Source organism: Mustela nivalis (assembly GCF_964662115.1).
Source record: "Mustela nivalis genome assembly, chromosome: 7".
NCBI classification, from domain to species: Eukaryota; Metazoa; Chordata; class Mammalia; order Carnivora; family Mustelidae; genus Mustela; species Mustela nivalis.
Genome location: NC_139026.1, coordinates 33040715 through 33060582, shown reverse-complemented (window position 1 = coordinate 33060582; position 19868 = coordinate 33040715). Strand labels below are relative to the sequence as shown.

Below are 19868 nucleotides of genomic sequence, written 5' to 3'. Positions count from 1 at the left end.
AATCAATAACAATAAAAAATATATTTATTTTTATTTAAATAGCCAGTAAACATTAAACTCGATGATATTGGTCATTGAAATTGAAAGTCCATGGTAATTTCCCTTTAAAAATGAATATAAGTCTTCCATTATAGAATAAATACTTGGAATTTTATAATTACTACATTTTTAATTAGTACTTAATGTCATAATTGTATTTTATTGTATAATTATATATGTATATAATTACATACAATTGAATATTATCACATGCTTGTGTTAGTAAATATGTTATTATGTATTTACATCATAATAAGGACATCCCTATTTAAAATTTTTATGAATTTTATTTCTTTGTTTTCAGCTTGACCAAAATCATACCGCTTTTTCATTTTGTTTCTTTGGAAAAACTAGATGTCAGCAACAATTGTCTTTCTGGTAAGTTTAGAAAAATAGATAATTTTTAATAAGTATGTAATGAGCTTTTGAGTTTCTTTTCCAAATGTGGTAAGGGAGTTGTTTTGGATAGATGTGTTAATGGCATTTACAAATAACATATCCATACAATAAGGCATAGATGAGGAAAAATTTATCCTGCACACTCTTAAGATATTAGGCTAGGCCTAAGAATTAAACTGATAAAACACAGATTTAGAAAAAAAGAATTCTTGTTATTTTTTTTTCTCCGCAGTTTTGTTTGTATATATTTTTCTTGCCCTCTACTTCCTTCAAAGGCATTGTAAAATCATCCCATTAAATTTCTTTCCACTTTTAAAATTGTATTATTGGGGCACCTGGGTGGCTCAGTCAGTTAAGTGTCTGCCTTCAGCTCAGGTCACGATCCCAGGGTCCTGCCTGCTTCTCCCACTCCTGCTGCTGCTCCCCCTGCTTGCACTCTCTCTCTCCCTCTCTCAATGTCAAACAAACAAACAAACAAATAAATAAAATCTTTTTTTTTTAAGATTTTATTTATTTATTTGAGAAAGAGAGTGAGAGAGAGCATGAGAGGGGGAAGGTCAGAGAAAGAAGCAGACTCTCCATGAAGGTGGGAGCCTGACGCAGGACTTGACCTTGGCCGAAGGCAGTCACTGAACCAACTGAGCCACCCAGGTGCCCTAAATAAAATCTTTAAAACAAATAAAATAAAATCACATTATTTCCACATCTTTCTGGTATACCTGGGCAAATACCACAATTATATTTTCATTTGAATTCATGTATCTTTTACCTGTGAAGTAAATAGCCTAATGAAGATGAGTAAATTAATTTGTCTAACTTGTTGGCTCTAACATGTACAAAAACCCATTAAAAGTTTATTAACTTAAAGAATGATCAACTGATTTAACTGGCCAGTCCCTCCCTAAATTTACACATCTCAGTTTTCAGTCAGTCCCCTCATGGAAACAATCATAGTTCTAAATTTGTCATTGTAGGTTAACTTCATATTTTGCTTTTATTGCTTCTTTCGGTGTTAAAAAAATAATCAGTTTACCACCTGTGTTTTATTCTCTGAGTTTTATGGTTTCAGGTCTTATGTTCAAGTCTTCAACCCATTTTGAGTTAATTTTTGTATATGGTGTAAGACAATGGTCAAGTTTCATGTTTTGTATGTGATTATGCAGTTTTCCCAACATCACTTATTGAAGAGACTATTCTTTCCCCATTGTATATTCTTGACTCCTTTGTCATAAATTAATTAAACATATATGTGTAGGTTTATTCTTGGGTCTCTGTTTATTGATCTCTATATTTCTTTTTATGCCTATACCATACCATTTTAGTGCCTATGGCTTTGTCATATAGTTTGAAATCAAGGAGCATGATGCCTCCAACTTTGTTCTTTCTCAAGATTGCTTTGCGTACTCAGAGTCTTTTGTGGTTCTATATAAATTTTAAGCTCGTTATATTTCTGTGAAAAATGCTGTTGGGATTTTGATGAGGCTACATTGACTATATTTATTGCTTTGGGCAGTATGGACATTTTAACAGTATTAATTTTTCCAATCTAGCACATGACATATCTCTCCATTTATTTGTCTTCTTCAGTTCTTTTCATTAGTATCTTTTAGTTTTAAATATATACGCCTTTCACCTCTTTGGTTAAATTTATTCCTAGGTATCTTATTTTTTGATGCAATTATAAATAGGATTGTTTTTTAAATTTCTTTTTCTGATGGCTTATTTGTATAAAGAAACCCAATAAATTTTTGTGTATTAATTGTGTATCCTTCAACTTCAGTGAATTTGCTTATTTGTTCTAAAAGTTTCTTGATTGAGTCTTTAGGATTTTCTATATATCATGTCATCTCCAGATAGCTACAGTTTTGCTTCTTCCTTTCCGATTTAGATAACTTCTATTTTATTTTATTTTATTTTTTTTAAAGATTTTATTTATTTATCAGAGAGAGAAGGAGAGAGAGCGAGCACAGGCAGACAGAATGGCAGGCAGAGGCAGAGGGAGAAGCAGGCTCCCTGCTGAGCAAGGAGCCTGATGTGGGACTCGATCCCAGGACGCTGGGATCATGACCTGAGCCGAAGGCAGCTGCTTAACCAACTGAGCCACCCAGGTGTCCCATTATTTTATTTTCTTATATAACTGCTCTAGCTAAGACTTCCAAAACTGTGTTGAATAAAGTTGTGAGAGTGGATATCCTTGTCTTATTCCTGATCTTAGAGGAAAAGCTTTACCTTTTCACCATTAAGGATGATAATAGCTGGTTAGTGTGGGATTGTCAAATATGGCTTTTATTATGTTCAGGTACATTCCGCCTATACCCACTTCATTGAGCATTTTTTATCATAAGTGGATGCTGAATTTTATCAAATGCTTTTTCTGTATTGCCTGAGATAATCATATGATTTTTATCTTCTGTTTTGCTAATGTGATAAATTACATTGACTGATTTGTGGATGTTGATAAGTCCTATTTGATCATGGTGATATGTTTTTAATATATTATTGAATTTAGTTTGCTAATATTTTACTGAAGATTTTTTGTATCTATGTTTGTCAGGAATATTGGCTTATAATTTTCTTGTGGTGTTCTGGTCTAGTTTTGGTATCAGGGTAATGCTGACTTAATAATATGGGTTTGGAAGAGTTCTTGCTCTCTGATTTTTTGGAAGAGATTGAAAAGGATTAGTATTAATCCTTCTGTGAATGTTTTATAGAATTCCACCGGTGAAGCTGTCTGATCTTGGACTTTTGTTCCTTAGGAGGTTTTTGATTAAGATAGTTCAATTATCTTCAGTAATTGATCTGTTCAGGTAGTTGTTCCAATTTTTTCGCATATAATTTTTCCTAGTAGTCTTTTATGATCCTTTGTATTTCTGTGGTAAAACTTGTACCATTTCTTTGATTTTTAATTCTATTTATTTGAGTCTTTTTTTTCCCCCTTTGTCTGGCTAATGTCTGCCATTTCTGTTATCTTTTCAAAGAACCAGCTCTTAGCTTTATAGATCTTTTTGTCTTTTTAGTCTTCATTGAGTTTATTTTTGCTCCAATCTTTATTATTTTCTTCCTTCTAATAACTTTGGGCTTTGTTCTTTTTCTGGTTCCTTGAAGTGTAAAGTTAGATTGTTTATTTGAGATGTTTCTTATGTTTAGAGGAAGGCATTTATCACTGTGAACTTCCTTCTTAGAACTGCTTTTGCTGGGGCGCCTGGGTGGCTCAGTGGGTTAAAGCCTCTGCCTTCAGCTCAGGTCATGATCTCAGGGTCCTGGGATCCAGCCCCGCATTGGGCTCTCTGCTCAGCAGGGAGCCTGCCTCCCCCCCTCTCTCTGCCTGCCTCTCTGCCTACTTGTGATTTCTGTCTGTCAAATAAATAGATTAAAAAAAAAAAGAACTGCTTTTGCTGCATCCCATACATTTTGGTATATTACATTGCCATTTTCATTTGTCTCAAGGTATCTTTTTTAATCCTCTTGATTTCTTCTTTGAAGAATTGGTTATTTGATAGTATATTGTCTAATCTCCACTTATTGTTGAAATTTCATTTTCTTCTTCTAATTGATTTCTAGTTTCATATCATTGTGTTGGAAAAGATGCTTGACATGATTTTTTTTTAAACTGATACTTGCTATTTTCTTAGCAAGTGGTCATTTTTAGTCTTTTAGAAATTTTTTTTTATAAACATATAATGTATTATTAGCCCCAGGGGTACAGGTCTGTGAATCACCAGGTTTAGACACTTCACAGCACTCACCATAGCACCTACCCTCCCCAATGTCTATAACCCCACCACCCACTCCCTTACCACCTCCCCCCGGCAACCCTCAGTTTATTTAGTGAGATTAAATTTCATGGTTTGTCTCCCTCCCGTTCCCATCTTGTTTCATTTATTCTTTTCCTACCTTCCAAGGCCCCCTCATTGCTTCTCCATGTCCTCATATCAGGGAGATCATATGATAGTTGTCTTTCTCCAATTGACTTATTTCGCTAAGCATAATACCCTCTAGTTCCATCCATGTCATTGCAGATGGCAAGATTTCATTTCTTTTGATGGCTGCATAGTATTCCATTGTGTGTGTGTGTGTGTGTGTGTGTGTGTGTGTGTGTGTGTGTGTGGATCTCACATCTTCTTTATCCATTCATCTGGTGATGGACATCTAGGTTCTTCCCATAGTTTGGCTATTGTGGACATTGCTGCTATAAACATTTGGGTGCATGTGCCCCTTCAGATCACGATGTTTGTATTTAGGGTAAATACCCAGTAGTGCAATTGCTGGATCATAGGGTAGCTCTATTTTCAATTTTTTGAGGATCCTCCATGCTGTTTTCCAGGGTGGTTGCACCAGCTTGCATTCCCACCAACAGTGTAGGAGGGTTCCCCTTTCTCCGCATCCTTGCCAGCATCTGTCATTTCCTGACTTGTTAATTTTAGTCATTCTTACTGGTGTGAGGTGGTATCTCATTGTAGTTTTGATTTGTATTTCCCTGATGCCGAGTGATGTGGAGCACTTTTTTCATGTGTCTATTGGCCATCTGGATGTCTTCTTTGCAGAAATGTCTGTTCATTGACATGATTTCTTAAGTCCATCTGGTCTAATATGTTGTTTAAGACTGATGTTTCCTTCTTGACTTTCTGTCTGGATAATCTATTCATTGATGTAAGTGGAATATTAAAGTCCCCTATGATTATTGTGTTGCTCTCTGTTTCTCCCTTTAAGGCTGTTTAATATTCAGCTTGAATATTTAGATGTTCCTGCATTGGGTACATAATGTTTACAATGTTATATCCTCATGTTGGATTGACCCCTTTTATCATTATGTAACATTCTTCTTTATCTCTTATTACAGTCTTTGTTTTAAAGTGTGTTTTGTCTGAAGGAAAATCCATTTTGTTTGATAGTCTAGTAATTTTTAAAAAGACTTTATTTATTTATTTGAGAAAGAGAGAGCACAAGCACAGGGGATGGGCAAAAGGAAAGGGAGAAGCTGAACAGGGAGCCCACATGAAACAGGACCCTGACTAAATAGGGAGCCCAATGGAGGGCTCCATCCCAGGTCCCCTGAGATCATGACCTGAGCCAAAGGCAGATGCTTAACCAACTGAGCCACTCAGGTGCCCTGATATGTCTAGTAGTTTTTAACTATCTATTGAACATTGTATATAATACAGTTTAGTGAGTAGAAATTGTTGTCTTCCTTTTAAAGGTATTTATGTTCAGTTCTGGCAGGCAGTTAAAGCCTTTATGGGTACTTTTTTTTTTTTTCCTGTCTTCTTTAATTTCATTCACTCTTAGGACAAGCCATTTTAGTTTTTAACTCAGTTGACACCCCTACCCCAAGGCAATGTGTTCACTCCTACTGCATAGTCTTTCTGGATTGTAGCTCAATCTGTGAGATACTCAATTAGGTCTCATTTTGGCTAAGCTGAGACTCCAGTGCCTTCTACTACTATATGAACTTACTGTCATCATTCAGCCTTCAGCCTTACAGCTGGTGATTTCTGTTCAGTTTTTCGACCTTTCCCTGTGTGTGTGACACCTCACACTTGTCTGTGGACCTGTGGTGAATCTTCACATAGACTTCTTCCCCAATGCCCTCCTCACAATATACATACACACAGCTTCTTGTCAGTACTTTTCATCATCAATTCCAGCTTGTTCTAATATTTGCCTCCTCAGTCAGCAAAAGAGCTTCTTTATTTGGTCTCACTGAAGTGGTAAACTGCATTCAGACAAAAACCCCCTGTGATGTAGGCTTACCAGGTATGTTTCCCTTCTCTCATAGTAAGGTTTAAAAACAAGTGCTTCCTATGTATTGTCTAGTTTTGTGATATTTTTCTGTGGGAGAACAGTTTATTATAAATTACTCTGTAATGTACCCTAGATTGACCTACTATTCTTACTTTTTTTTTCTATTCTTACTTTTGAAAGTAAAATAGGTCCATGTAACTCTAAGTATGTGTTCAGTTTTACCACTTGTTACTTCAGATTTCACTTCTTCAGATTTGTGCTAACTCTGGCAAAAACTATTCTAAGCCCTACACACATTACCTCATTTAACCCTTATCCAATAAGATAGGTATGAGCCTGAATTACAAAGCAATTGTATGGTTTGCATAGGTTCACAAAGCTGCTAAATGGGAGAAATATATATTCTAACAGTTGAGTCTGTTCTCTTTTTTTTTTAATTTTTAATTTTTTAAAAAAATTACGTAATTTAAAAAATTTTAGTTATGTATTTGAAAGAGAGAGAGACATAGTGAAAGAGGGAACACAAGCGGGGAGAGTGACAGAGGGAGAAGCAGGCTTCTCACAGAGCAGGGAGCCCCATATGGGGCTGGATCCTAGAACTCTGGGATCATGACCTAAGTCAAAGGCAGACACTTAATAGCTGAGCCACCCAGGTGCCCCCAGAATCTGTGTTCTTAGCATAGTCTCTTTTTAAAAGCATATTGTATTCTGCAAAATAAATAATTTTTATAACTTTAATACCTAGCCAGTAAATAAGTGGTCATTGATTTATGATTATTTTTCTTTCTCTGTAATTACCCTCTATAATGATTTTTATTGTTTATTTTCTATAGATCTTACAAGTGCCATTAGGTGGTTTGATGCATGCTATTCTCTCCATGAATTGTCTATCACTGGAAACCCACTTCTTCAAGAAATAAACTGGAGGTAAGAAGCATTGTTGCACCCTATTTTATACTTTATTATAGTTGCAGAGAACACAGTCTGATGAAAATTGTTCATGTATATTCATTGCTTGGGAAAAGGTAACAAAAATAATTTAAAGGTTATTCAAAATAAGAAATTTTTGCAATATTACTTTAAAAAATATCTTCAACCTAAAATAATTTTTGCAAATGTATGAGCTATGCAAATTTAAAATGATTATTTTGATCCATACCATTGTGTATGGGACAATTTTAGTATAAGATTAACTTGGGGCTTGTATTTATAGAAAATGCATTTATTGGGAATTACTTTTCACATGTTATCTAAATCACATAGCTCGCTACTTAAAATTATTTTTTTCTGTCAGTAACTCAAAAGAGACTTGATGTCAATTAAAGTATGACTTGTAAGGTTTTGTGAATCCATGCCTCTCTTTGAAATATTGCAGAGCCTAGACGTAATAGAAAATAAAATGCTAAAAAAAAAAATGCTTTGTAATATTTTAGATGAATTTTCTTCTTTAAAAAATGTTTCTAAAATGAAATTCTCATACTGTGCTAACATCATTTTCCCCCAAATCGACCAGCATCTTTGTTTCCTGATGAACATTTTTGAGAAAAGTTTCATACAACAAACTTTGTCAGTTTTATTTATGAGTATGAATATTATATATAAACCACCACAAGTAAGATATTAACATTTGTACCACCTTAAAAAAAATTATGTTATGCACCTTTGCAGTCAGTTGGGTCCCTCAGACTTTAAAAGTATCTCCCCTTTGGGGCGTCTGGGTGGTTCAGTGGTTTGGGCTGCTGCCTTCGGCTCGGGTCATGATCTCAGGGTCCTGGGATCGAGGCCCGCATCGGGCTCTCTGCTCTGCAGGAAGCCTGCTTCTCTCTCTCTCTGCCTGCCTCTCTGCCTACTTGTGATCTCTGTCTGTCAAATAAATAAATAAAATCTTTAAAAAAAAAAAAAAGTATCTCCCTACTCCTTAATGGATTTCATTGTTTCTGATGAGAAGTCTGCTGACATTCTCTTTGGAGACTTCTAAAGTTTATCTTATCAGTGGTTTTCAGCACTTTGATTATACTGTGGTTTGCTGTGGTTTTATATAGATTTACTCTTCTTAAGATCTATTGAACCCTTGAATCTGATGAATTTGTCATTTCCATAAAATTTAGAAATTTTTCGCCCATTATTTTTTCACACATTTTTCCTGCCTCCCTCCTCTCTTGTACAACTAGGATGCCAATTTCACCAATATCAGATCACTTGATATATTCTAGAAGTTGCTATTTCTCTGTTCTTCTATCTATTATGCCTTTTTTCTGCCTGTAGTTCACTCTAGACAGTTATTGCTGTATCTTCAGACTTTCTGATATTTTCCTCTAACATATTTATTTTGTTGTTAAGTCCAGACTTAATCACTTCAGAATTCAGATACTATGTTTTTCATCTGTAAAAATTTCATTTACTTTTTTTTAATATCTGCAGTTTTTCTCCTAATCATGCTCATGTTTTCCTGAATCACATTGAACATATGAAGAATATTTGTAATAGCTGTTTCAAAATCCTTGTCTGCTGGTTTCATTATCTGTATCGTTTGGGGTCTAGTTTTGTTGATTTTTTCCCCCAATTCTGGCTCATGTTGCTCTGCTTCTTGCACGCTTGGTCAATTATGATTATATTCTAGACACCTTCAATTTGGCATTGTTGATTTCTTAGTTTTGTTCTTTTTCTTTAGGCAACATCTATTTTGCTTCTGATGTACAGCAGCTAAGTTACTTGAAATTAGTGAGATGCTTTTAAAGTTTGTTTTTAAGTTCTGTTAGGGAAATCTCAAAGAAATCTTTAGACTAGTACCAGTTTAGCTTTTCTGCTCAGGCACTGACTCCCTGGTGCCTCTTATAGATATCCTTTCACCTTTGGCTGGTAAGAATTATTCCCGGCCCTATATGGATTCCTGTTAATTTTCTACCTCTTGCTTCTCTCTGGTTCTTGTCCTTGGACTTATGTGGTTTTCTCTTATACATCCTCAGAGCATTACTCATTTACCCAAGTCCAGATTAATTAAATCCCAGAATTCTGAAAGATCTTGCATATGTCCTCTCCTCTAGTACTGCTGATGATTCTGATCTGATCTTCTCTCTTTTTATGTCTAGCAGCATTCATTTGTAAAACAGTTTAACATGATTTATTGTACATTTGACATTTGTATCATATAAAGTCATGGGTACATGAAGACAGAAGAAGTCAAAAATAGACAGGACTTATAGCCTAATTTAGCAAGATAAGTTTGGTAACACACTAAGTATAGAGAAAGGCAAATATGTACTGAAATTCAGGTGGAAAATCTGTTTCAGAATCCTCAGAGTTCGGATCAAATCTGTTAATCTTATCAGTTTGATCAGGTAGTAAAAATAAGACATTTATGAATAAAATATAGACAAGGAAGGATGCATCATTGAAAAGAAAGTTGTGATATCTGGGATCCTAGGGCTGAAGCAGTTGATTCTTTGTCCTGATTTGGTTTTTCTATGATGTGTGGACACAGGCAGGAAGATCCTATTTCTGAAGACTTCCGAAGGAATGTATGTTATGGTAGAGCCAATAATCTGGTCATGTTTAAAATTCCTATATCTGACTTAATCCACTTGTAGAACAAGATAAGAGAGTCTAGGAAGTAGTCTCCTTCCTTTCCTTGTCTGAGGCCACTGCAAACCTCTGACACTCTCTTTCCATAAGTATTGTTTTCCTGAATTTGTTAATTGGTCTTTCGTTAAGAAAACAGTATTTTTTTTTTTTAGAAAATAGCATTTTTATACCAAGTCAAGTACTTGTATAATTTGCTACTTTTTGATAGCTTGTGTAGAGTTATTATCTTTGCCAGAAAATGTTTTTCTATTTTCTTTAAAGCTCAATTTCTACATAAATTTCTAAAGTTACACTATTTTTTAGGGAAACCTGGTATGTTTTTATATGTTTTAAATAGAACTTGTCAACTTCTACTTTAAAAACATCTGTTTCTAGGTGCCATTTAAGCTGTGTAGTTTAGAGGAAAGACTATCACCCAGTGAAGTGGTTTTCAAAAGTGTATCTCTAGACAAGCAACTTCATCATCACTTGGACACTTGTTAGAAATGCAAAATCTTGGACATTGTCCATATTCATTTAATCAGAAACTAGGGATGATGTTTAGTAATCTGTGTTTCTTCTTCTTCTTCTTTTTTTAAAGATTCTATTTATATGACAGAAAGAGACAGTGAGAGAGGGAACACAAGCAGGGTGAGTGGGAGAGGAATAAGCAGGCTTCCCTCTGAGCAGGGAGCCCAATGTGGGGCTCGATCCCAGGACCTTAGGATCATGACCTGAGTTGAAGGCAGACGGTTAATGACTGAGCCATCCAGGCGTCCCAGTAATGGGTGTTTAAATAAGCCCTTTGAATGATTGATGCATGCTAAAGTTTGGAAATCACTGTGTTTTTAAATAAGGACATCCTATTCTTGCCATATACTGTGTGATGCTGGACAAGTAACTACTTAACTATGTCTCTGAAACTCACTGGTAAAATGAAATAATAATAGTACCTATCTTATGGGGGTAGTTATGATAATTGAATGGGATAAGACACATACTTTGTTGGGCACAATTCCTGGAACATGGTAAACATTCAGAAATCTATTTTCCATGCGAAGGCTAACCACACTATAGGCTCTCATTAAATCACCAAATATTCAGTCTATGCCTACTATATCCAGCCATTGTCCCAACATTTTGGACACTATAAAGGAAATTCTGTGCACTCCATGATTTTAAACCATGTTTATAATCTTGATAGGATATAAAATGTATGCAACAAATAATAGCCATGAAAACCAATAGTGACAGCAAACCCTGTCATAGTGTTTACCTTGTGCCTAGCACTGTTCTCATTTAATATTTACAATATGCCTGATAAAGTAGCTAGCTAGTATTCCCATTTTACAGGGGAAACAGAGTCATAAAAAGGCTAAATAACATGCTCACAGCCAGCTAATGGAAGAACCAGAATTCAAACCCATGAAATCTGGCTTCAGTTTGTGCTCTTTGACTCGTACATTTCAGTACCTAATACCAAGGTCAGATGATTATTGTAGGCAACACATATGCTTTAGAAACCCTGCTTTAATTTACTGTGATGAAGAAAAAATATCTTTGCTGCAGAGTCAGACTTTGGGTTAAACATCAAAAGTTTGATAAGATTTAAAAATCAAGTTAAAAAGGGAAAAAAACACCCCACTTCCGATAGAGGAAATATCAATGAAAAGGAGGGAATGCGAAGGGCAGGGTTAGGCTCTGGTCTACTCAGGTGTAAAGGAGACAGATATGGGGGAAATATCTTTGGAAGGAAATAAGAAATCAAGTGCGTGCATTTACAGTCGGTCAGAGAATGGCCTACCATCTAGACATATTACTCCATAGCAACTCTGAGTTGGATTCTGTAATTATTATTCCGATTTTACAGAGTTATCTACTGAAGCTTGGATTCCTTGTGATTTACCCAGCTGTGATGTAAGTGTCAGGGAAGGGATTTGAGTTCTAAAGCCTGAAATTTAAATACTCTACTTTACTGTGCCACATGATATATTGCCACTAGATTGTGAACAAGTCTCTTTTATCCAGTGGTCATGTAGAGACCCTGTAGCATACTAGAAATATGTATGGACCTTGTGAATAAACTGGTCAGGTGCATCTAGTTACACCACTTCCTAGCTGTTTGCCTTGCACAAATTACTTAATCTAGCTGTGTCTCAGTGTCTTCACAATCATAATAATAGTAGCTACCTCAGGATTTATCCATTAAGGTAATATAGGTTGTACCACACAACAACGAACCCAGAGATTTATGTGGTTTCATAAATAGGAGCTTATTTATTGTTTATATTGTATCTGATATAAGTTTGGCCTCTCTAATCTAAGCACACTCAGAAACTTAGGATACTTCCATTTTGTGGTTCTGTGCCATGTGACTTCAATGTAATGTGACTTTTTAAGGTAGTAGATTCTGGTGTGGGAGGGGAAAGAGGCCACAAAGAAAGAATAATGGACATTTAACCAGTCTGCTCTCAAAAGTGGCATTGATCTCTCCTCTCATATTCTACTAGCTGTAACCAGTCACAAGGTCTAACTAACTGCAGAAGAGGCCAGAAAATGTAGAGAAGAACACAGCCACCAGAGTACGCCAATAGTCTTTGTGAGGAATAACTATGTTGCTGCATAAAGCAATTTATAGTAGTGCCTAGCATATAGCACAGTTGGCAAATGTTAGCCACTGTTTTTAAGGACCTATAGAGAAATTTTGAATAGTTGTATGCAAAGGAAAATAGTGTTTGGGGAAGATTTTTTTTTTCAGCAGCAAAGTGATAAGAGATTAGGGAAAGTAGCCAAATTAAATGTTGTTATAGAGTCCAGGCATTAGAAGAGGGCTATGGTTTCACTTATTTGTGGAGCTTAACAAATAACATGGAGGACATAGGGAGATAGAGAGGAGAAGGGAGTTGAGGGAAATTGGAGGGGCAGATGAACCATGAGAGACTATAGACTCTGAAAAACAATCTGAGGGTTTTGAAGGGGCAGGGGGTGGGAGGTTGGGGAAGCTAGGTGGTGGGTAATATGGAGGGCACATATGGCATGGAGCACTGAGTGTGGTGCATAAACAATGAATTCTCATATTCAAAAGAAATTAAAAAAAAAGATGATCTAGGGAAAATAAATAAATAAATAAAAATAAAATCTTAAAAAAAAAGAGGGCTAAAATTAAGTAGTGGAAGTGGTCACAGATTATTGTATAGATTCTTCTAGTTTAGAGCTAGAAGAGTGTGAAAATTTCCATACACAAGGAAGAGTAATTATATCTAAATAATTACTAAATAATCTTCTTGGCAAGTGGTATTATTTATAATGAAAGTATCTGATGGTTTATTTTTACATAGATATTTTTATTTTCCTAGGTAAATATATGTGTGTCTGTGTGTATGTGTGTGTATAGAATATGTATGTATAATATATATGTATATGATATATATATGACATACATGTCATAGATGACCAAAATTATTTATTGAAGGAATACATTACAGAATTTTACACTATAATATGTAAAAACTTGAAAAAAAAAGCATGTTTCAGACCCTCTCATTTTTCTATTGAATTTTTAAAATTTCCCTTTAGTGATTGAAAGTGTTATTACCTATAAATTGACAATTGATCTTATTATTGATTTGTAGTAATTATCAATGGCAGTTCTACAGCTAGGGTACTTTGACTTTTAGGGATCCATAATGTTTGTCAAGTTCCTCATGTTTCCTGAAAAACTGATCTCAGGACAAATTACTAAGGACCCCCTAAATATGTGTCTAGACTTTTTGCCAGCTGAGAAAAGGACTCTCTCATTTGACATAGAAGTAGCAAAGATCTCCATCTAGATATACTAGCTCAAGTTCTGGGGCTGTGTTTTTCTTACATTAGGGTTTAAAACCCTAGTCCCCAGGTTTAGGCCTCCTCATTTTCATTTATTTTTATTATTTTATTTTATTTTTTAAGATTTTACTTATTTATTTGAGAGGTAGAGTGGTACATAAACAATAAATCTTGGAAAACTAAAAAAATAAAATTTAAAAAAAATCTAAAAAAAAAGAAAGTGAGAGCAAGAGAGAAAGAGAGAACGCTTGAGGGGAGTGAGCAGAGGGAGAGGATCAGGCAGAGCACCAAACCTAACATGGGACTTGATCCCAGGACACTGAGATCATGACCGAGTTGAAATCAAGAGTCAGAAGCTTAGCCAACTGAACTACCCAGGTGCCCCTTTGGGTCCTCATTTTTAGAAAGCAAACCTTAGAGTGAAACTTCCCATACAAAGAGTGGGTGTAACTATGCCCAAAAGTCTCTGCTTGGCAGGCCATTTTTGTTTTTAGGTATATGTCTTTATTTTCCTCAATAGCTATATAGACCAAATCTATGATGACAAACAGAAATAAGTGGTTGTGCCCATCATTCGGAGCAAGTTCTTTTGCGGGGGAGCATGATTTTTCTATTAGGCGTTGAGCAAATAGAACATGAATTTTCTTGCTGATTTGATATCAGTTCCATTTAAACAGCTGCCATGTCGCCAGTTGCAGTAACTAGAAACAAACCTATATATCCTGAATAATCTTTGAATTTATTTATTTATTTTTTGCATGAAGAATAAACACTTAGTTTGTTGAATCAAATAGGCTGATAGAGAAATATATTGATATAAATATATTTACATTTATAAAGATAAATATGCACATTTTACTACTATACTACTAAGTATATATATATAGTAGTATACTACTATACTACTAAGTATATATATATATTATGTATATATACTTAGTACTAAACTAATACATAATATACTAACTAAATATATATACTTTACAGTTTAAAAGAAAATATTTAGTTAGAAATAATATTGAAAGAAAAAATTAGTACTTATAGATGTATAATTATTTAGGTATTAGAATTTTTATGTTTAAATTAACTTTATTAGACTAGACTCATACCAACTTGAAAATTTTGCTTATCAAATTTCACTTTGATCAGTTGGCCTAATACAGCTTTCATAATTTCAAGAAGAGATTTAGTTATCTAAAGGGTATAAAATCCAGTAATCCATAAAATATGGATTTGTTAATGAAAGGATCGAGTCCAACTTTAAGCAGTATATTCCAATGAACTTGACATAACCCCTTGATACCAACAAAAGGATTAGTTATAGATTTTCCCAATTGGCTTCTTACTTTTATGTCTGGCCAGTGATAACATGGACAAAACTGATGTACTAAAAAATTCTCTTTTTAAAACTTAATCTACAGACTTAGTTTGGAATCTCCTTTGGGAATGTGTTTCGTTCATTAATGATGAATAGAGTCTCTTAAGTGACAGAATATTCACCAGGAAGTTTTCACTAAATGAAATATTGATTCAGCCCTTTGCTAGGAGGAGCCCAGCTGGAAAAACTAATGTTGAGATCTCACAGTATTCTTATACTTCATTTCCAATATGAATCAACTTTTTACAGCACTTTCTAATATATTCATCATAGACTCTTATAAGGCTACATTTGAACTTAAAGCCAACCCATTGCATTACTAATTTATACAGATCTGAGAACTATTCTTTAAAAAAATAAATTATTTTAAAAAAATGTGTTGAACTTGAAACACTAACTCAAATGTTTATATTTATCATATAAATCACAAATTTCAAGATATTGTCATAGTCTTGAATATCTAAACAAGCTAAATTTTTACATCCAAAGAAATTTCAAATATTCTGACTCAAACTGAGAACATTTTTATATAAAGGTGATGAATTATAACATCAAAATATTTTCGATGTGAAAATTCAAGTCCTGTTGAGCCACATTCTCTATAATTATTTCCTGTAGCTATAATATTGTACATAATGATATCTATATCAATAGCCATATCTAAAATATAGTATTTGATGGCAAAATTATCATTTTTTTCCCTTGTTGATCTGGTTAGTTAACATCCAAACAGCTTCCACATAATGCCATTTGTAATATCTAGAAACAAACCTAATGTCCTTTATTGCCTTTGGATTTACTTATTTTTCATTATTTTAATTGTCCAGAGCACAAACAGTTGTATTAAATACAATTTGCTGGTAGTAAAATATTGATATTTCCATTAATATGATAAAGCAAATTATTATATTTTTGCTTCTCAGATTATATTAGGTTATTTAGTTAAAATGGCTCCTTATTTTGTCAGAAATTATTTCTGAGTAGAAAGCTGATTTCTCTGTATATGTGATACATCCTCTGTAACTGTAGTGTTACAAGAATACTTTTCCAAGACAGTTTCATATCATTTACACAAAACCAATGACAATGTTAATCAGTAAGCAGATCATGAGAATATAACTGTCCAGGTCCACAATATCTCTTATTTTAGTAAATTCTCTGACATATAGGACATGCTACAAGTTTTCAAGTAAGCTATATTTTTCTTGAAAATTTAAAACAATTATGAATGATTAGAACTTCAGTTCAACCTGGAGCATCTCTGATTTCATTATTTTTATTTCATTATTTTTTAAAGATTTATTTATTTATTTAAGAGAGAACATGCACATATATGCACATGAAAGGGAGGGTTAGGGGAAACAGTGGAAAAGGGAGAGGGGAAGCAGACTTCTGCTGAGTGCAGAGCCTTGATGGCCTGATGTGGGGCTGAATCTCAAACCATGACCTGATCTGAACCATCCAAGTCACATGCTTAACTTAATCACCTCAGCCATCCAGGCGCCCTGAGCATCTCTGATTTTAGCACAACTCCTTGTAGTCTATTTTCCTCCCAATGCAATGGTTCTTAATTCTTTAAGGTACATAAGAAAGGCTATATTTTAAAAATGCAAATTCCCCAGATCCCACCAGCAGAGGTCTTTGAGCATAACTGAATCTAAAAAAGCATCCCAGATATCACTAATACAGTAGTTCAAGGATAGCCTTTTCAGAAACACTGCCCTGCAGGGTTGAAGATACACAGAGGGATCTAACCTTGAATTCCCATTCTAGTGGAACTAGAGAGTGACTAAGATAAAAAATAAATGTTTGAGACCTGTGGCTCTCATGAAAACAGTATGAATATTTTCTTCCTTTTGTTGACACCTCTTTAAATAGGCAAAATAAGACCTGAAAGATGGCTGTTCAAGAGAGTCCTAGTTTTACTTCATCTGCATTATCACTGTGGGTCCAGGGTCCTGTTGAAAAGTTTTATAGGCCCAATAGCTTACTGTTATTTAACCAGAAGTGACTGAACAAAAAAAATAAATCAGGTTTAACTAACTCTTAAGAGATCCAATTTACAGTAAGGAAATCTGCCTTATCTAATTTTTCTTGTAAGATATACCTATTCAAAGACCAAAGCCCGCTATTAGCATACCTCATTCCTTTGCTGGCTGGGTCCATTCTGGAGACCAAGCTATCAGACAGAAATTTGATTGGTACACAAAGAATTAGAACTGTTGGCTACTGTCTAGGGCTAGTGCCATCAAATTATTGAAGGCTTATGTTTGCTTTCTGTATTTTAGGAGATATGATCTAAAGAAATAAAATCATTAATAAGATTAGAGCATCTTTTTAAAACTGTCATGAACACCTATATAGTTTTAATTTTTAGTACCCTTTATTACTACATTTCTAAAGCATCTTTACTTAATACCTGGCATTTTATAGCTTTAAATAAGTTTGACATTATAGTTATGTTTTGAAGAAAACTTGATCGGGTACTTTGAGGGAGATTTAGAATGCAATGTAGTTTCATTAGTAATGTAATAAATAATTTGGTAGGATAGAATATGGATAGTTAATATCTCCATATTTTAATTATTATCAGATTGAGGGTTTTTTTTTTAAAGGATTTTATTTATTTATTTGACAGACATCACAAGTAGGCAGAGAGGCAGGCATAGAGAGAGGAAGGGAAGCGAGTTTCCTGCTGAGCAGAGAGCCCGATGGACGGACGCGGGGCTTGATCCCAGTACCCTGAGATCATGACCTAAGCCGAAGGCAGAGGCTTTAATCCACGGAGCCACCCAGGCGCCCCTATCAGCTTCAGTTTTAGAGATTAACCTTTCTTTGCATTAATGATAACTTCAGTCAAAGACTTTGTATTTAATGTTATACCTATTTTATTACCTCTGATTACTTCATTACCTCTGTGTTTAATAGCTATTATCTTAATGAGCATTCTGCTTTTGACCACATCTTAAAATGAATTGAAACAGAAATATAATATATGTTACTTATTTAACCCTTTGTGGTAAGTGTGGTAGTTTATGATAGGAGAAATATTGATACCTTCAAGCCTAAAAAAAAGCGTTAAAAAGATCAAAATATACAGAAGCAAATTTTCACTTGATCTTAGTCAAGAGGCCAGGAAATGATGGACCCAAGTTTTCATAACTAGCTTAAACTCTTTAGCATTGTAAAATGTCTAATAATTACCTTGAAGAACAAAATCTATTTGTGTTCCCTCTTTCCTTATTTAAATATCTGTAAGAAAAAAAGGTCTTATTTCTCAGAGAGTGAAGGGAAGTGAAGGTGTGAAATTAATCATGCGTCCCCAGTAAATGAAAAACTGTGGTGTTTTTCTTCTCTTTTTTTGCTTTAATTTAAGGAGATATATTAATACCTTTCTTGTGATTATCTTTTATTAAGCACTAGCAAGATTGTAACTATATGTAGTGATGTGTTATGACTTTAGTTAACCTTTAGAATTGTGCCTTTAGTGGACTACATCCTTCATTTATATATATATTATACATAAATATATCAAAATGTAAATTATCTATGAATTATTTATATAGATATATAAAATTATGTTTTACAACTGTGTTTATATAAATGGATATGTCCACCCTTACTATACCATCTAGGTTGAAGGATTAACTGACTGGAGCTTTCCTTCTCAAACCTTAGCATTTTATTTTTATTTATTTATTTTTAAAAGATTTTATTTTTTATTTGACAGTCAAAGATCAAAAGTAGGCAGAGAGGCAGGCAGAGAGAGGGAGGAAGCAGGCTCCCCACTGAGCAGAGAGCCTGATGCGGGGCTTGATCCCAGGACCCTGAGATCATGACCTGAGACAAAGGCAGAGGCTTTAACTCACTGAGCCACCCAGGCGCCCCAAACCTTAGCATTTTAGTAATCTTATCTTGCCATCCTTCATTTAGTTTTTAGAAACTAAGCTTATTTTGTTTTGTTTTATTTTAATTAGAAAACTTTTTTTTAAAAGATTTCATTTATTTATTTGACAGAGAGAGAGAGAGAGAACGCACAAGCAGGGGAGAGCAGCAGGCAGCGGAAGGGGGAGAAGCAGGATCCCCTCTGAGCAGGGAGCCCAATGTGGGGCTCCATCTCAGACCCTGGGATCACGACCCAAGCTGAAGGCAAACACTTAACTGACTGAGCCACTGAGGCACCCCTAAAAAATCTTTATTTTTTAAAGAAAGTCAAGTTAGCAAATTAAACAAAAAAATATAGAGAATACCCACATACACCCTGTTCCCACAGATGGACAACCTCCCCCACTATTAACATCCTGCACCAAATTTGTATACTTATTATAATTGGTGAACCCACACCAACACATCATTATCACCTGAAGTCCATACTTTACATTAGAGTTCATTCTTGGGGGTGTGTATTCTATAGGTTTTGACAAATGTATGATGACATGCATCCACTATTGTGCAGTATTATATTGAATAGTTTTACTGTCCTAAAAATGGTTGGTTGGTGCTTTGCCTATTCATCCCACCCTCCACCTTAATCCCTGGCAACTACTGATTTTTTTGATGTCTCTATAGTTTTGCTTCTTTCGAGAATTTCACATAGTTGGAATTGTATAGCATGTGACCTATCAGATTGTCTCCTTTCACTTAGTAATATGCATTTAAGATTCCTCCATGTCTATTCATGGCTTGATAGCTCATTTCTTTTTAGCGCTAAATAATATTCCTTCATATGGATGTAAAAGTTTATTTATTCTTTTACCTACCGAGGGACATCTTGGGTGTTTCCAGGTTTTGGCAATTACAGGTAAAGCTGCTATAAATGTCTGTGTGGAGATTTTGGAGCAGACATAATTTTTAAGTAATTTGGGTATATCCAAGGAGCACATTGCTGGATTAAAGTAAAAGTAAGAAACCACCAAACTGTCTT

At 34.6% G+C, this 19868-nt stretch overlaps 1 protein-coding gene across 6 annotated transcripts in view; it reads left to right on the top strand.

The window, feature by feature from the left end:
- Window positions 1-19868, top strand: part of LRRIQ1 (leucine rich repeats and IQ motif containing 1) — a 225009-nt gene that overhangs the window by 55275 nt on the left and 149866 nt on the right. For all 6 annotated transcript variants that reach the window (XM_082738968.1, XM_082738972.1, XM_082738971.1 and 3 more), the window contains 2 exons: window positions 344-417; window positions 7014-7107. In XM_082738968.1, coding sequence (XP_082595094.1) covers window positions 344-417; window positions 7014-7107 — 168 coding nt within the window. The remainder of the gene's footprint in view (window positions 1-343; window positions 418-7013; window positions 7108-19868) is intronic.